The 16,717-nt window shown below is 51.5% G+C and overlaps 1 protein-coding gene across 2 annotated transcripts; it reads right to left on the bottom strand.

Annotated features, from left to right (window-relative positions):
• Positions 1 to 92: 92 nt before the first annotated feature.
• On the bottom strand, positions 93 to 8,918 carry POLD2 (DNA polymerase delta 2, accessory subunit). 2 transcript variants are annotated; one of them, XM_025378094.1, is made up of 12 exons: positions 8,533 to 8,862; positions 7,640 to 7,817; positions 7,193 to 7,553; positions 3,353 to 3,474; positions 3,029 to 3,152; positions 2,540 to 2,654; positions 2,224 to 2,422; positions 1,837 to 1,917; positions 1,526 to 1,683; positions 1,177 to 1,304; positions 712 to 813; positions 93 to 351 (listed from the first exon to the last, which is right to left on the bottom strand). In XM_025378094.1, the coding sequence occupies exons 3-12, from the start codon at positions 7,410 to 7,412 to the stop codon at positions 191 to 193; spliced, it is 1,410 nt and encodes a 469-aa protein (XP_025233879.1). In that variant the 5' UTR covers positions 7,413 to 7,553; positions 7,640 to 7,817; positions 8,533 to 8,862; the 3' UTR covers positions 93 to 190. The 2 variants fall into 2 exon arrangements, with proteins under 2 accessions (XP_025233879.1, XP_025233878.1); XM_025378093.1 differs by lacking the exons at positions 7,640 to 7,817; positions 8,533 to 8,862 and adding an exon at positions 8,865 to 8,918 and having other exon boundaries at positions 7,193 to 7,468.
• Positions 8,919 to 16,717: the final 7,799 nt, after the last annotated feature.

Genomic DNA, 16,717 nt, shown 5'->3' with positions numbered 1-16,717 from the left:
AAGGAGGGAGACCGGCTGGTGGGTGCAGGGGCTATGGTCACTGTGGGTACCCCTGCAGGAGTCCTGTACCCAGAGTGCCCAGGGCTCAAGGCTCGCATCAGCAAGTGCTCAGGCTTTATTTACGATGCCAACACTGCAGGGAATGAACAGCCTCCATCTGGGCCTCTCTGGTCAAAACCACCTTTTTGAGTCAGGGGCCCAGCCCCAGGCCTCCCAGGTCATCGTCCTCTGCCCCGAAGCCCGAGAAGCTGATGGGCTGGCAGGCCAGGCTGCGCAGGTTCACAAGGCAGGCCGTCTGCGTGGCACTGAAGTCAGGGACAGTCACCAACAACACTGTCTGGTCCTCAGGACCTGCAAAGAAGCCACATAGGACTCACTGTAGGTTCCAAGTAAGTCCTGCCTCAAAGAGAAGCTGCCAGAAATAAACAGGAGTCCCCGTTGGCACACAGTGGGGCAGTGACAATAGGAGACCAGAGATTAGCCTTGAGAAGCACACAGGCTGGGAGCTGTTCTAGCCCCTGCCCAGCTGGCCAGGCAGCTTGGCTCCCACAGTGAAATAATGGCTGCACAGCAGACCTCGGCCGTCCATTCCACAAGAGCTGGGGGGACTCCACAATGCAGGTTTTCTTCTCTGTCCCCAGGTGAGAACCTTGTTCCCAGGTGAGAGTGAATCAGCAAATCAGGCCTGGGCCCCCAGAAGACAAAAATTACCTTGGATGATTTTGGAGCCAAAGCTGGGGGTGTTGCCACAAAAGTAGACATGCGGGCACTCTAGGAAGATGAATGGGTCGGTTTTGTAGAAGGGGTAACAACCTGGAGGAGAACAGGCAGCTCTGAGGAGGGTTCCAGCTTTAGCACTAGCACTCTGCACAGGATGTGGGGCTGCAGCCCCTCCTCCCGCTGCAGGCCAGTAGGAGACCCCCAGTGTGACAACAGGAGCACCTCCAGATACTGTCACAAGACCTTGGCCCTGCTGTTGCTGCGTGTCGGGGTGGGGAGCCATTGGCCTTAGAATTAAGATGCCAGAGTAGCTTCCAGAGCAGGTGCCAAGCCTCTGAACTCCTCAGCTCTCAGCAATGCTGGCAAGTACAAACCCACAGGGGGACCCTGTGCACTTCAGGGTCCTGCCAGGCCTCCTGGCCCTCTGCTCCCACCCCGTATGACTGAGCCTGTTACCTAGAGTGTCAGGTGCTGTGGGGCTGATGTGACGGACCCGCAGGGTCCACTCCAGAATCTCCAAGTGATCCTCCATGCTGCTGTATCGGAAAATGTCACTCACGTTCTGTCCTGATGTCCCCAAGAATCTGCAAGGCAAAGCTCAGCTGACCCTTGGCTACGGGTGCCACCCATAGTGGTCAGCCCAGAGCTCATCTGGCGCTCTTGTGGGGATGCCCCAGAGAGAAGGAACAGACACCAGGTGGGCCTCTGCAGCCCTGCCACCTTCCTGGACCCTCCCTCCCCTCCCCTCTTTGTGCCTCCTGAGGCAAAAGGCTGGGTCAGACTGAAGTGTGGCTGTGCCAGCTACCTGACTCCATCAATGGTGGCCTGGTAGGGGTTGGTGACCAGCTGGAGCGTGGAGTAGGCAGTGGCCAGCGGGAACATGCAAGGGTGGAGGGGCTGCTGGGGGAGCGTGTAGTTGGTGGGATCAAATTCGCCTGGCATCACATCCACGGGCACTGAGGCCTGGAAGGCACAGGGCAGGGAGAGCTCAACCCCAAAGGAGCCCCCTACCCCAACTCCAGCCACTCCCCCTGCCCTCCTGCCTGCCTTCTCTTGCCCAGTGGCAGCTTTGAAGACTGCAATCCTCATCACCCCTCCAGCCTCCAGCTCACTCACACTCAGCTGCAGGAGGATCTCATCCAGCATCTTCACAGCCTCCACGCTGGCTGCCTGGGTTTTCTTGGTGAGGTACTTGGCCTGGAATAGAAGCCCAGGAAGCCATCAGGCCCAGGCAAGTCCCAGGCTCAGAGGAGAGCAGAGCCCCACCAGCTGGAAGATACAGATGTTGTCCCATAGACCCTCACTCCCTTCTAGCCTCCCACCACCCTCAGCGAGGGCCTGGGCACGAGAAGCCCCCGTGCAGGAGGCCCCAGTGTCACTGCAGGGCGCTTCCCACCGACCTGTAAGACCCCACAGGGTACCCAACTCGCCATGGGGAAGGAGAGTCTTACAGATTTGCAGCCTCCTGGGCTGGGGCTGAATGCAGCCAGGCGGGCTCCATACCTTATTGATAGAATCTCTGCTCTGGGTGCTGTGGCTGAGGAGGTTACCGGCAAGGATAACCCGGGAGACATGAGCGGCACTGCACTGCTCCCCTTCGTCCCCAAGCTGCCCTGTCACCACATCCACCAGCAGCTGGGTGCCCAGCAGGCTCTCACCTCCACCTCCACCCAGGCCCAGGCCGGATACGAGCAGCACAAACCTATGGGAGAAAGTGGGGTCCTCCAGGGTGCCAAGAAGGGAGGCAGCCCCTCCTAGGTGCGACTCAAAGATTCCACTGACCATGAGCTGGTTCCGGCCCCCGAGAACTGCTGCTCACCTATCTGTGTCAAGTGGGGGTGCGGGCTTCTGGGGAGCAAGGTCAGCAAAGCAATGGTCCTCCACCAGAAACTTCCCATCGTCTCTCACGGAGCCAAACACAGCCAGGACAGTCCCTGGGGAGCAGCGGCATCAGGCCTGATCAGGGAGCCCCAGGTGCTACCACTCCTCCAGTCACCCCAACAGGCAAAACTAGCCAGTCCTCCACAACCACATTAGTGAATTCTCACCTAGGACTCCCGGAGGCATGCCTGCTTCCTGGGGTCACTGCCTTTGGATGGAGGTGGGGAGACCCATCTCCCAGCCAGGTCTCACCCAATCTGATGGCCTCTGACCACCTGCAGCCTCACCTACCTCCTTAAGAACACACGTGTGCCCAGGCAACACCCCCCTGCACATCCCCCCAGGCTCCCCACTCATACCCATCCCTAACACACCACTGCTGGGCTCTTCACCTGCATCACCCTCACCCCCTCATTGGGCTCCCTACCTGTAACCAGCTTTGACACATCAATGGTGCCTTTTAGTTTGATACGCTGCAGTTCATCTTCCAAGACCAGTTCATCATCTGGGTGTATGTATTTGCTCCGAGGAGGCTGGGGGAGCAGGTTGTGCTGGAATGCAGAGACAGGAGGTATAATCTTGAGGCCAGAGCCCATCAAGGCTCTGGTGTTAGTGAGCTGGCACCCCAGCCCCCACCCCTCTGGAGCCCATCATCTCTGAACCTGCTTCCCTACACCCCCGCCCCCAGGGAGGTGTTCTAGGGGGAGGCCAGGTCTGCTTGGCGGCCCCGCCGTGTAGTGCCCTGCCTCACCTCCTCGCTGATCTCCCGCAGGATGGAGGGCTGCAGCGGCATGGCCTTGAACAGAGTGCCCACCACACAGCACTTCTCCCCAGGCTGCAGCTCACACAGCTTCTTCACCCCCACTCCACTGCCTAGGACACGAGGGGTACAGACTTAGAGATGAAGTAGCCCCCACCCTGAGAGAGGCCATGGAGGCTCTGCCCAGCACTCCATGAGAGGCCAATCCCAGGGCCCTGGCCCTCGCCAGGAGACAACATCAAGTGCAAGGACCCCTTGGACTTCAAGGTGACAGTAAAAGGTGAGTCAGCCACAGAAGACCAGGGACTCTGGGTGTGGTTGGGCCCTGGATGCCAAGTGTCCTCATGAGGAACAGAGAAACAGACACACAGACAAGAGGGAGTGTGAAGATGGGCAGAGTGGAGTGATGCGGCCACAAGCCCAGGAACGCCAGGGAAGAGGCCAGGAAGGACCCTCCCCTTGGGCCTTCAGAAGGAGCCAATTCTGCTGACATCTGGATTTCAACTTCTGGCCTTCAGAACTACCAGAGAGTAAATGTCTGTGTGTTTTGTTTTTTTTTTTTGAGACGGAGTCTTGCTCTGTCACCCAGGCTGGAGTGCAGTGGCACAATCTCAGCTCACTGCAAGCTCTGCCTCCAGGGTGAATTCCATTCTCCTGCCTCAGCCTCCCGAGTAGCTGGGACTACAGGTGTGTGCCACCACGCCCGGCTAATTTTTTTTTTTTTTTTTTTTGTATTTTTAGTAGAGACAGGGTTTCACCGTGTTAGCCAGTATCGTCTCAATCTCCTAACCTTGTGATCCGCCCGCCTCAGCCTCCCAAAGTGCTGGGATTACAGTGGTGAGCCACCACACCCCGCCATGTCTTTTGTTTTAAGTCAACCAGTTTGTGGTGCTTTGTTACAGTGCCTACAGGAAACTAATACAAAGTACTGCTTCACTTATACCTAAATTACAACACCGATTCTTAAAAAGAAGCATGCCAAGTCTCAACACGGCCCTGCCCTACAAATAACTGCCATTTTCTTTAAGACTTTAGATTCTTCCACCCCACTCTCCACCCCTACCATATGCTTCACCCTCTGAGAGCAGAGATACTCAAAATGCAGACCTCAGATCCCCTCCACCCATTCCATTCCCGTGGAGTCAGGTGGCCTTGTTTACCCAGGGCACCTGGGCACCGTCTTCCCCAGCCTCTTCTCGGGATCCTGAAGAGGCTGTGAACAAGAACACATGGGAGGGGCTCGGCACTCTCAAGAAGAAAGGTAGGGAGAGTCAGTGTGGGCAGGAGGGAGGAATACAGGTCTCCACACAGCACAGATCCAGGCCTGGAGAAAACACTGAGGAGGTGATAGGGTAATGCAGATGCCAGACCAGCCCCTTAGCCTAGCTGACTCCAGCACAGCCCGAGCCCCTGCTGCCTGGGAAGAAACAGGAACATTCCTCAAATCTACACCTTAGTGAGCAGACAGAGGTGAGCAACTCAAAACAAGACAAGAAGGATGCCAGCTGCAGACAGCAATGCAACAGACTCCACATCCGCACCTATCCCACTCTTACTCTCTCCAGGTGGCCTAAGCACTGTACATGTAACTCAGCCAACCCTGAAAACATGCCAGGAGTAGATATCATCACCCCACTGATGCACAGAGCAACGTGTCCAAGGGCACACAACTGGGATCCAAGTGTGTGCCCCTGAGCACTGGGCAGAATGTCATCCCTGTAACTGATAGCAGGATAGCAGGATACTCAGGCAATATGCTGGCACCAAGATCGAAAATGGACAGAAAGGCCAACACTTGCCCCCACTGAGTCCACTGGGTCTAGGCCGGAGAGTGACAACAGGCCATAAACAAGTAACTCGCCACAGTGACAAGTGCTGTGAACAAATGGTGAGCTGAGGTAGAAAACAGAGGCCCTCATTGGTCATGGTGGCCCCTCAAAGAATATAATACTTCAGCTGACAGTGGGGCTTAGATGAGGTCATGGGAAGATGAGGGAAAGAGTGTGCCAAATGAAGGGAAAAGCCTACGGCAGGACGGGCTGGGAAGGTGTGGGGAACAGGTGAGTGGAGAGACCAATTTGGAGAGACAGGCTGAGCTTCAGTGAGGACATGCAGAAGCCACATGTAGGTATTCAGGGTGAGGGCCAGCATCAACCACCAGGCCTGTGAGTGAGTGCTACTGCTGCCCCGCCGCTAGCAACACATTCATCGTGGCAGCTGTTTGGTTTCCTGACCAGTCTGTGGGCACAGTGAAATCGCTGTCGTCCATCACTGGGGAGCTTTTTTGGCAGCTCCAATAACTGGGAGAGAAATGTGCAACCAGAGGAGGTGCTGCTGGAAAGAATCTAGAAGGTGGCATTGACATTGGGCCCAAGTAGTAACTGAGCTCTAAAAAGAGCCAAGGAAGGTGTCCCGAGGGCTGAAAGGAAAGTGAGGAAAAGCTACCAGAGCCGCAGGAGGGAGCCCCCGATTATGTGGGAGCGGAGAGGTGAACAGCACTTTTGTCTCAGGTAAACAAAACAGAAAACATCCTGATACGGTTTGGCTCTGTGTCCCCACCCACATCTTATCTGGAATTATAATCCACACGGTGTTGACGGAGGGACCTGGTGGGAGGTGACTGGATCGTGGGGGTGGATTTCCCCCATGCTGTTCTTGTGATGGTGAGTGAGATCAAACCATCATGTGATCTGATGGTTTAAAAAGGGTTGGCAGTTCCCCTCGCTCGCTCTCTCCTGCCATCATGTAAACGTGCCTTGCTTTCCCTTCACCTTCTGCCATGATTGTTGAGTTTCCTGAGGCCTCCCCAGCCATGTGGAACTGTGAGTCAATTAAACCTCTTTTCTTTATAAATTACCCCATCTCAGGTAGTTCTTTATAGCAATGTGAAACCGGACTAATACATATCCCTAACGAATTTGTTGTTCTAGCTAGATTTCTGGGCCCAGTGTTCTCCTGGCTGCCTATAATAAGAGTTGATCTTGGCTTGGTGTGGGATGAGATGGGCTTCTCAAAGCTCCTCAGGGGATTCCAATGTGCAACTAGGGCTAAGATCCATTTCACCTGGTGCCAAGGACAATAAAAACAAGTAAGACCTGGTCTCACCTACAAAATCCTCAGTTTAAAAAGATAATAGGAGATGGATTTGAAAACTACCTGGAAAGCCACTCTTATGTAAGTGGTAGGAATGGGGGAATGCGGCAGCACCCAAAACTCAAAGGGGGAGATGGGGGTACCTACTTCACCACCAAGAATAATCCAACTGCAGGAGAGATCACCGAGGAAGAAATGGGGGCAAAGAACAAGGGTTGTGTTGGCGAGGCCACTTTATTAGGAAAGACAGAGAGCGCAAGGGACAGGAAAATTTATGGCCAGCAAATATAGGGGCCAGGAGGAGAGGCAAACAGACATGAGTGAACAGAGGGGGTCCCCTCGAGACCAGAGAGTGCATCCTCACCAGTCTTGGCTCCTGGTCCCTGGTGCCAGGCTTGCCACACTGAGGGGCTCTCTGGCTACAGCACAGGCAAATACTTGAGTAATCTGCACTGAAGATAGGAAAACCATTTTCCTCTGCCAGTGAAATAATCACCATCACCGCCAGAACTAAGTCCTTATCTCCAACCAGCCTCTGAACTAAAACTAACTTCAAACCCACAAATTACTTAATTTAATCCTTGTTACTATCTTAAGAAGAAACTGAGGGAAAAAGAGATTAATTTTCCCAAGGTAACAGGAGGTGGGATCAATTAGAGAAATGTTCCCGTTCTCTTGCAGAACATTTCTAAGTTCCGGGCTGGTGTGGGGGAAGCACCTTCCCAAACTCTCACTTACCCCAGTGCTGTTGGGCCCGGTTCTCTAGGAAGGGTCTCATTTGGATGAGGCGGGTGGCATAAATGTGGGCATACTGCCGGCTAAAGCTGCGCTCTCCTAGCCGGAAGGGTTGCGAGGAGTTGGTGTAGGTCGCCACTGGCACCCGGGCAAAGGTGGCATTGTTGGCTGATGGTGGGGACAGCAGAGTGTGGGTCCTCTGGGCAGCCTGCTCAGAAAACATGGCCACACTCCTGGCTTGCTTGGTCCACACAGCTTCGCCCAGGCCAAGGAGGGTCACTGTGAAAACACAAAGGCATTTCTGCTGCCCCTGCCCATCCCCAAAGCAGCAGCTCTCCTGCAGTCTCACTGCACCCAAAGGATACTGGGAAAAGAAGGGGAACAGCTGTAGTTGACACCAGACATTGTGTCCACTTGGAAATTTATCGTGTCTGGATACCGATGTCTCACCGTGTAGCAGTCATCCAAAAAGAGAAAAGGAAAGCTAGGAGTGTTTGTCTCATCTGGAGTTCTCCCCGAACCCCAGACTCAAGAGTCCTGTTCCATCTGGACAACTATCAGGGTCTCAATCAAGTTCAGCATGCCCCAAATGGAATGCCTGATCTGCCTCCGTCCAGCTCTCCAGCACCTGCCTCATCTCCAGTCATGAGGCCTGCCTTATTAAATAAGCCTCCTGTGAAATAATAAGTCTATTACTAAATAATTAAATGAACTAAACCAAAACCAGAACATAAATCAGTCACTGCTCTGCTCGAAACTCTCCAAAGTGTCCTCATTTCATTGAATAAGGCCCCAAGTCCTTACAACTGCCTATGAGATCTGCTCCACTGGTCCTCTCCCCTCCTGGTTCCCACTCCTCCACCTTGGGTCCCTCCCCAGAGCAGGAGGCCTCTGAACTCTTGCTTGCCCCTCTCCCATATACCTATAGGGCTCACTTGCCCATTTCCTTCAAGTTCTTACATCTTTACTCAAATGTTACCTTGTGCCCTGCCCATCTGATTTACAACTGCAACCCTTCCCAGTACTTCAATTGTTATTGTTGTTTACAGCACTTACCTTCTAACAAACTATATTTTAAACGTATTGTCTGCCTGCTGCAATTAAACCATAAGCTCCAGGAGGGCTGAGATTTTTGTGTCTTATGCCACTACCCACCTGGGGCTACGAAGTACAGATGTGGTGAGTCCAACTGTGATGTTTGGGTTGGACACACAACGGATTTCCAAGAATAGTACAAAGAATATCCCAATACTTTCTTCAAATACAACTGAAATAACAGTGGATATATTTATGGATTTACTCCAACTGATTTCTGTTTCGTTTTACTTTTTTCGTACACCTACTAGAAAGTTTAAAAATTCCGTAGTGGCTTGCAATCTATCTCCACGGGACAGCACTGGCCTGGGACACAGGCTCCGCACACGTGTCTAACGAGTGACTAGTTAAGAGTTTTCGGCTGGAACCTGTTTGATGGCGGCAGCAGCCAGGCCGCGCTGCTTGGGATGGGGCCGAGGGCGCCCTGGGGCTGCTCCAGTCACGGCGGGTGTCCCCGGCTCGGATCCACGCGGCAGCTGCGGAACGTCTGCCAAGACACTAGCCCACCGCCCCAGGAGCCCGGTCTCGCGGCCTGGAACCGCCACCCACAGCTGACCCCGTTTCCCTGGACTCTACTCACCGCGCGGCGCGCCGCATCCCGCCAATCTCCGCGCGCCTGCCCCGCCCATCGCCGCAACTCGCCAATCCCCGGGCGACTTCCCCGCCCATCGCCTCAAGTCACCAATCGCTGCCCTCCTCGCCCCGTCCGTCACCAGGCGCCGCATCCCGCCGATCACCTTTCACCCAGTCCCTGGACCTACAGAGAACGCGGAGCCCCACCCTCGGTTTCCTGGGCAACGCGGTGATGGGGCTCGCGGGCGTGCGCCGCGGGTCTTGGGTTGGCGGCCGCGCGTGCAAGGGTTGGGCTGGCGGGAGGTGTCGTCCTCCAGTGGGCTGACCGCGTCACCCCGCCAGGCCCTACCCAAACCTCTCAGTGGCCGTCACCCCGCCAGGCCTCCCAGTGGTCGCCCGCCGGCCTCCTTGGTGAAGCCCCCGGCGTCCCGGTTTTCCCCGCAGAGCTGCCCACTTGTAGCAATGGCGTCACGCGAGGAGGATCCCAACAGAAAGAAGGCCCAAGGCCCACAAACGGAGCCGGGGAGAAGTAACCCTTCCTGAAGGGATGGCGCGGGGTGTCGGGGTTCCTCCGGTCCTGCCAGCGTCTGCGCCCGGGAAGTGCATTGGCAGTTTCGGGATCCTCCCCAGCCTGCCCACAGCTGCACACCAGCTTCCAGCCCAACACTCTCCAATCTCCAGTGTTCTCGTTGTCCCCGTTATTCGTACTCGTTCTTACCACCACGTCTTTCTGAGTGCTGTCTGCCACTTTGGGAATACTTTTTTTTTTTTTCTCCATCTCCACTAATTTATAGAATTCCTCACCCCATCAAGAGGCACTTCCTCACTAAGCTTCCCAGGCTCCCCCCGCCGCGCGCTGATTCTTCCAGGCGTCCTCTAGAGCTACTGTTCTGCTCCTTCCCTGGGCCTGTTTCCTAAGTCCAGGTCTTGTCTGCACAAGTGGATATTAACACTCGTTAATTGTCACTTAATATTTTAATTTTTTGTTTTTGTTTGTTTGAGGCAGCGTCTTGCTCTGTGGCCCAGGCTGGAGTGCAGTGGTGTGATCTCGGCTCACTGCAGCCTCGAACTCGCAGACTCCAGTGATTCTCCAGCCTCAACCTCCGAGTAGCTGGGACCACAGGCGAGCACCACCACTCCTGGCTACTTTAAGTTTTTGTGTGTGTATGTGTGTGTGTGTAGAGACAGGGTCTCCCAACGGTGCCCAGGCTAGTGTGGAACTCCTGGGCTCAAGTGATCCTCCCACCTAAGCCTCCCAAAGTGCTGGGATTACAGGCATGAGCCACCACGCCCGGCCTTATATTTTAATTTAAAATGTGATATTTTAATTATTAATGACACATTAATTCACCTGCTCCTCAAATAATCCTTTAGGTCGGATACAGTGGCTCACGCCTGTGTCCCAGCACTTTGGGAGGCTGAGGTGGGAGGGTCGCTTAAGCCCAGGAAGTTGAGGTTGCAGTGACCTAAGATTGCACCACTGCACTCCAGCCTGAGCGACAGAGCCAGATGCTGTCTCAAAGCAAACAAGCAAACAAACAAAAAACCTTTGAAGCATGAGCTATTATTTTTCTCCCACTTTACACTTGAAGAAATTGAGGCAGAGTGGGCAAGAGAGATCAGTAGCTAGTGAGTAATAGCTGGGGTTCACACAAAGACAGCAGGACTATTGCTGGTAAGGTTGGGCTGTTCTGACCCTTGACCTGAAACATTGTACATGTATTGGGCAAACAAATAATTTTACTTCTTCCTTTCCAATTCAGATGCTTTTTATTTCTTTTTGTTACCTGATTACTCTGGCTAGAACTTCGAATACTATGTTGAATAGAAGCGGTGAAAGTGGGCATTTTGTCTTATTCCTGGTCTTAAAGGAGAAGCTTTCAGGCTTTCAGCATTGAATATGTTGTTAGCTGTGAGTTTTGGGATTTGGCATATGGATTTTATTATTGGAGGTAGTTTCCTTCTATTCTTAGTCTGTTGAGCTTTTTCTTCTTTCAAAAGAGTGTTGAATTTTGTCAAATACTTTTTTGACATCAATTGTGATGGCCATGTGGGTTTTTTTTCTGTTAATGTGGTCTGTTACATTTATTGATTATTATGTTGAACCATTCTGGTATTTCAGGAACAAATTCCACTTGGTGGAATTAAAAACCAAAGTTACAATAATACTAGTTTTTACTGTATTCTCTTTTATATAATTAATTTTATTTTAGTTGACCCTGAATTTTGCTTTACCATAGATCGTTATTTCTCCCCTCCAAGTACTAACCAGGCCCAACTCTGCTTAGCTTCTGAGATTGGACACATTCAGGGTGGTATGGCCATAGATGAGATCTTTATTCCTTTATTCAGCTTTTTTTTTTTTTTTTTTTTTTTTTGAGACAGGGTCTCAGTCTGTCATCCAGGCTGGAGTGCAGTGGCACAATCTCGGCTCACTGCAACCTCCGCCTCCTGGGTTCAAGTGATTCTCTTGCCTCAGCCTCCCAAGTAGCTGGGATTACAGGCATGTGCCACCACATCTGGCTAATTTTTGTATTTTTCGTAGAGACGGGGTTTCACCATGTCAGCCAGGCTGGTCTCCAACCCCTCAGGTGATCCGCCCACCTCAGCCTCCCAAAGTGCTGAGATTACAGGTGTGAGCCACCACGCCTGGCCTCTTTATTCAGCTTTGAGTCACTGTCTAGTATCCTTTCATTTCATCCTGAAAGGCTTTCTTTGGCTTTCTTTGCAGGGCAGATCTAGTGATAATGAACTCCCTAAGCTTGTGTTTATCTGGGAATGTGTTCATTTTCCACTTTCTTTAAAAGAACAGTTGCGTCAGATATAGGATTCTCAGCTGACAGATTTATTTTTTTCTTTTAGCACTTTGAATATATCAATCTACTGCCTTTTGGCCTCTGAGGTTTCTTTTCTTTTTTTTTTTTTTTTTTGAGACGGAGTCTCGCGCTGTGTCACCCAGGCTGGAGTGCAGTGGCACGATCTTGGCTCACTGCAAGCTCCGCCTCCCAGGTTCAGGCCATTCTCCTGCCTCAGCCTCCGAGTAGCTGGGACTACAGGCGCCCGCCACCACGCCCGGCTAGTTTTTTGTATTTTTAGTAGAGACGGGGTTTCACCATGTTAGCCAGGACGGTCTCGATCTCCTGACCTCGTGATCCGCCCGCCTCGGCCTCCCAAAGTGCTGGGATTACAGGCTTGAGCCACCGCGCCCGGCCAACCTCTGAGGTTTCTGATGAGATATCTGATGATCCTTTTCTTTTTTCTTTTTTGAGACAAGGTCACACTGTGTCACCCGACTGGTGTGCAGTAGTGGCACGATCTTGGCTCGGTACAACCTCCGCCTCTCAGGTTCAAGCAATTCTCTTGCTTCAGCCTCCTGAGTAGCTGGGATTATAGGCGTGTACCACCATGCCTGGCTAATCTTTGTATTTTTAGTGGATGGGTTTTTGCCCTGTTGGCCAGGCTGGTCTCAAACTCTTGACCTCAAGTGATCCAACTGCCTCGACCTGCCAAAGTGCTAAGATTACAGGTGTGAGCCACCATGCCCAGCCAAGATAACTGATACTCTTTTTGAAGATCCCTTGTATGTAATGAGTCACTTCTCTCTTGCAGCTTTCAATATTGTCTCCTTGTCTTTGGCTTTTAGCAGTTTGATTATAATGAATCTCAGTATGAGTATCTTTGAGTTTTTCCTACTTGGAGTTTGTCGAGCTTTTTGAATGTTCATATTCAAGTCATTCATCAAATTTGAGAAGTTTTCAGCCATTATTTCTCCTAATACTCTCTCTGGTCCTTCACTCTCTTCTTTTTCTGGAATTTCCACAATTGGTATTAGTCTGCTTGATGGTGTCCCACAGGTCTCTTAGGCTCTGTTTATTTTTCTTCCATCTTTTTCCTTTCTTTTCTGTTCCTCAAATTTGATAATTTCAATGTCCAGTCTTCAAGTTTGCTGATTCTTTTTTTATAAATTTTATAATTTTTAAATTATATATATATTTTTATATTTGAGATATAAATATAAATACATATTTGTATTTATGTATTTATATTTATATCTATATATATTTATATATAATTATAAAATTATATATATATTTATAAATATGTATAAATATACATCTTTATATTTGAGATGGAGCCTCGCTCTGTCATCCAGGCTGGAGTGCAGTGGCATGATCTCAGCTTGCTGCAACCTCCGCCTCTCAGGTTCAAGCAATTCTTCTGCCTCAGCCTCCTGAGTAACTGGGACTACAGGCACGTGCCACCACACCTGGCTAATTTTTTGTATTTTTAGTAGAGATGGGGTTTCACTGTGTTAGCCAGGATGGTTTCAATCTCTTGACCTCATGATCTGCCTGCCTGGGCCTCCCAAAGTGCTGGGATTACAGGCGTGAGCCACCGCGCCTGGCCAATTTTTTTAAAAAGATAGGGTTTTTTATGTTGCCCAGGCTGGTTTCGAACTCCTGGGCTCAAGCAATCCTCCTGCCTCAGTCTTCCAAAGTGCTGGATTACAGGCATGAGCCACTGTGCCTGGCCAAGTTTGCTTACATCTGCCTTTGAAGCTGTCTAGGGAATTTATTGCATCCTTCAGCTTCATAATTTTTTGCTACCAAGAAAAAAAACCCCAGAAAGTTTTCTGTCACTTTATTGGAATTTACATTTGTTCATACATCATTTTCTTGACTTTGTTCACATCTTCCTTTAGCTCTTCAAGCATCTTTAAGACAGTTGTTTTAAAGTATTTATCTAGTAAGTCAGCCATCTGGTTTTCCTCTGGTATGGCTTCTGCTTATTTATTCTTTTCCTTTGAGTGGGTCTTAGTCTCCTATTTCTTTGTATGCCTTGTGATTTTCTTGTTGTTGAAAACCGGACATTTGCATCTCATGATGTGGAAACTCTGGAAATCAGGTGCTTTTTCTTTCCCCAACTTTACTGGGTTTTTCTTTCTTTCTTTTTTTTTTTTTAGAGCTAGTGTCTTGCTCTGTTGCCCAGGCTGGAGTGATATGTTGAGTTTGTTTTTGATTATGAGAAACGTAGCTCAGGACACACGTGGGTATAAGACCAAGGTGGTGGCCATCCTCACAATGCAGGATGATGTACATTATTCAAGACAAGCTTGAAATGACATGTGGGCCCTGAAGTTGGGCTAACTCAGCTGCAGTTCAGTAGTGGCTGAAGGGCAGGTGTATCATTTGGTTGTGACAAATGTAAATGAAAGGCAGTTGATCTATTAGATATCGGGGATGCACAGAAATGGTGGGAGTTTGGAGGATCAGGTTGTGGGGCAGATGGGAAGTATGGTTTCTCTGGAGGGCCAAGAAGCTGGAAGCACAGCAGTCACCTCCTATCTGGGATTCTCTGCATACCAGTCCTGGGATGGACCATCCCCAGTGTTCCCACTGCTCTTGGATGATGCTCTTATGAAACAGAATCTGGGAGAGGTGGCCAAGCTGGCCAAACTTAGCTTGGGAGCCTGCTGCCTGTTGTGTTGCTGAGGGTCTGGGTTCCTACACCCTGTAGGGTTGATTACAGGAACTACCCTCCCACCAAACCCATACATAGTCTGAGAAAAGCAGTTCCCCATGGGAATCAGTGCTATTGGGAAGGGGACAGATACTGGGCTGGTAACTGATCCCTATTCACTTTCAGGCACCATCCACATAGGATGGAAGCAGACAGCTGCAGGTCCCAGAAGCCAGGCCAGGGCAGAAGCTAGAGTCTGCCTGGAGGTGGCACAGATGAGGGCAAGGTGGGCTGACTCAGAGGTTGGGACCCTGGCAGGTGCCAGGTGGACCCAGGCCAGGAAAAACAAGGGTCTACTCTCTAGAGCCTGGGTTGAGGTCGGTGTGGGTCTGGATTGCAAGCCACAGAAGCTAACTGGATCCAAGTCAAGCGTAAAGTGGGTTTCATTACAAGGATACATCCCTGTGGGACCCAAGGACAGGAAGGTGGCGCCTTTCCTGTCTTTCCTTCAGCCTCAGGGAGGAAGCAGAGAGTTCAAGGGGGGTCCTGGGAGAAGCATGGTAGAGGTGTTGCTGACAGCAAAGGGAGCAGCAGGTTAGATAATATTCTATTTTGGAGCTGTGTGGCTCTTTGTGTCAGTGGCACATCCTGGGGGACATTCCACAGCTGGGAGGGGCAGGGCTGAAGTACCTTGGGAGATGGAAGGTTAGAGGCTGCTCCAGACACCTGGGACAGTGGAGACAGATCAACGAGTCCCAAGGAAAAAGACAGTGAAGGGTGGACAGTGTGTTGGCAGCAGGAGGGAGGGGGGCAGATAGAGAGGCCAGAAAGAGGAGGTCTTCTCTTGCCATGCACACGTATGCATATGCACATACACATACACACATGCATGCACACCCCCACCACATGCACACACACACACACACACACCTGCTACATACACACCCCAACTTCCCACCTGCCATACCACCCTGTACACCACACACTTGTGTCCATGTTCCCACAGGCATGGCAGCAGACAGCAGGCCAAGGACAGGCTCCTTCTCACTACATCTGGCCTCTGCTGTGCACTGCCTTGGGTCAGCAGGGCGGGCCCTGTGCTGATGGCCTTTGGTGGGAGACACACCTTGCTACCCAGAGATAAACCTCTGGGCATGACCTGCTGCAGTTGGCAAACTCCTCGGCCCTACAGCATCTATAAAGGCTCTCAGTGTTTAGCCTCTACAGGTCTGGAGGTTCGTCATGTGCCTTCACTCACTCATGAGACATTTCCAGAGCTTCTGCTCTGTGCCAAGGACAGAGGTTTTACCCTATCTTTGTGTTTGCTCACAGAAAGCCATGGCGTGAGAGTGAGCAGGTGGGCCAGGCAAGGAAGAATGTCGCCCAGACTTGCACTGGGGGATGGCTTCCTGGAGGAGGTGACTCTGTAGTGAGGCCTGAAGCCCATGGAGGTCAGGGAGGGGCTGGGGGCAAGGGGGCCAGAATGCTGGGACAGCAGTTCCCCTCACACAGCCAAGCAGCAAAGCCTGGAGGGGCCAGAGTTACTCCAGGGTAGAAGGTTCTTGGGGAGGTCACAGCCCTGACATCCTGGCCAGAGCTGCACTCCTTTCAGCCTGGACTGAGCTCAACTTGACCTCAGTACCCAGCGCCCTCCACTCAGAAGGGCTGGCCTCAAGGTAACTCCCACTGAGACTCACAGGCACTCAGGGACCAGTGAGCAGTGAGTCTGGTGGGGTGGGGTTGGCCTCTGTTTCTTGTAACGAAGGGTCAAAATGAAGAAAGCAACCCCAGTTTTTGGTTAACTTTTCTTAAAACTTTGTCAATGCTACTGTTTGTCTTCATTAGAACATGGGCTAAGATGAGGTACTACTCATCTATTGCTGCAGAACAAACCTGTCGAATCTTACCGCCTCAAAAAATGCAGCAGTTTCTTATTTCTCAGATGCTATGAGCTGAGCCGGTGGCTCTTTGTCCTTTCTTGCCTGAGCTTGGAAGTGGTCATTTGACTGGGTCTGGGGGTCCATCAGAGTCTCCTTCCTAGGGGTCCAGCCTCAGGCAGGGTGGCGGCAGGCCAAGCCTGTCTCTCCAAGTGATCTTTTATCCTGGGCTTTGTCTTATGGATGTCGCATGGTGGCATTCGGGTTCCAGGAAAGTGAGAACTACAAGGCTGAGGTCAACAAACCACAGGCCAGCCCAAATCTGGGCAGTAGAGAAACAGCCTCAGCCTTGTGATGGAAGCAGCTCCACATTAAATGATATACTGAACTCTTTTTTACTCTTTTTTTTTGAGACAGAGTCTTACTCTGTTCCCCAAGCTGGAGTGCAGCGTTGCAATCTCAGCTCACTGCAACCCCTGCCTCCCAGGCTCAAGCGATTTTCCAGTCTCAGCCTCCTGAGTAG

This window comes from Theropithecus gelada, chromosome 3, assembly GCF_003255815.1.
Source record: "Theropithecus gelada isolate Dixy chromosome 3, Tgel_1.0, whole genome shotgun sequence".
NCBI lineage: Eukaryota > Metazoa > Chordata > Mammalia > Primates > Cercopithecidae > Theropithecus > Theropithecus gelada.
This window is presented reverse-complemented; position numbering and strand designations above follow the sequence as displayed.

Bases quoted from the DNA above. Each gene is read 5' to 3' on its own strand.
- POLD2 (XM_025378093.1), bottom strand. From the start codon at position 8,913: ATGGGCGGGGCAGGCGCGCGGAGATTGGCGGGATGCGGCGCGCCGCGC. The intron at 3,475-7,192 runs GTAAGTGAGAGT...CTCGTGTCCTAG, and splicing joins CCGGGCCCAACAGCACTGGG to GCAGTGGAGTGGGGGTGAAG. The intron at 1,918-2,223 runs GTATGGAGCCCG...CTTCTATTCCAG, and splicing joins GCAGAGATTCTATCAATAAG to GCCAAGTACCTCACCAAGAA.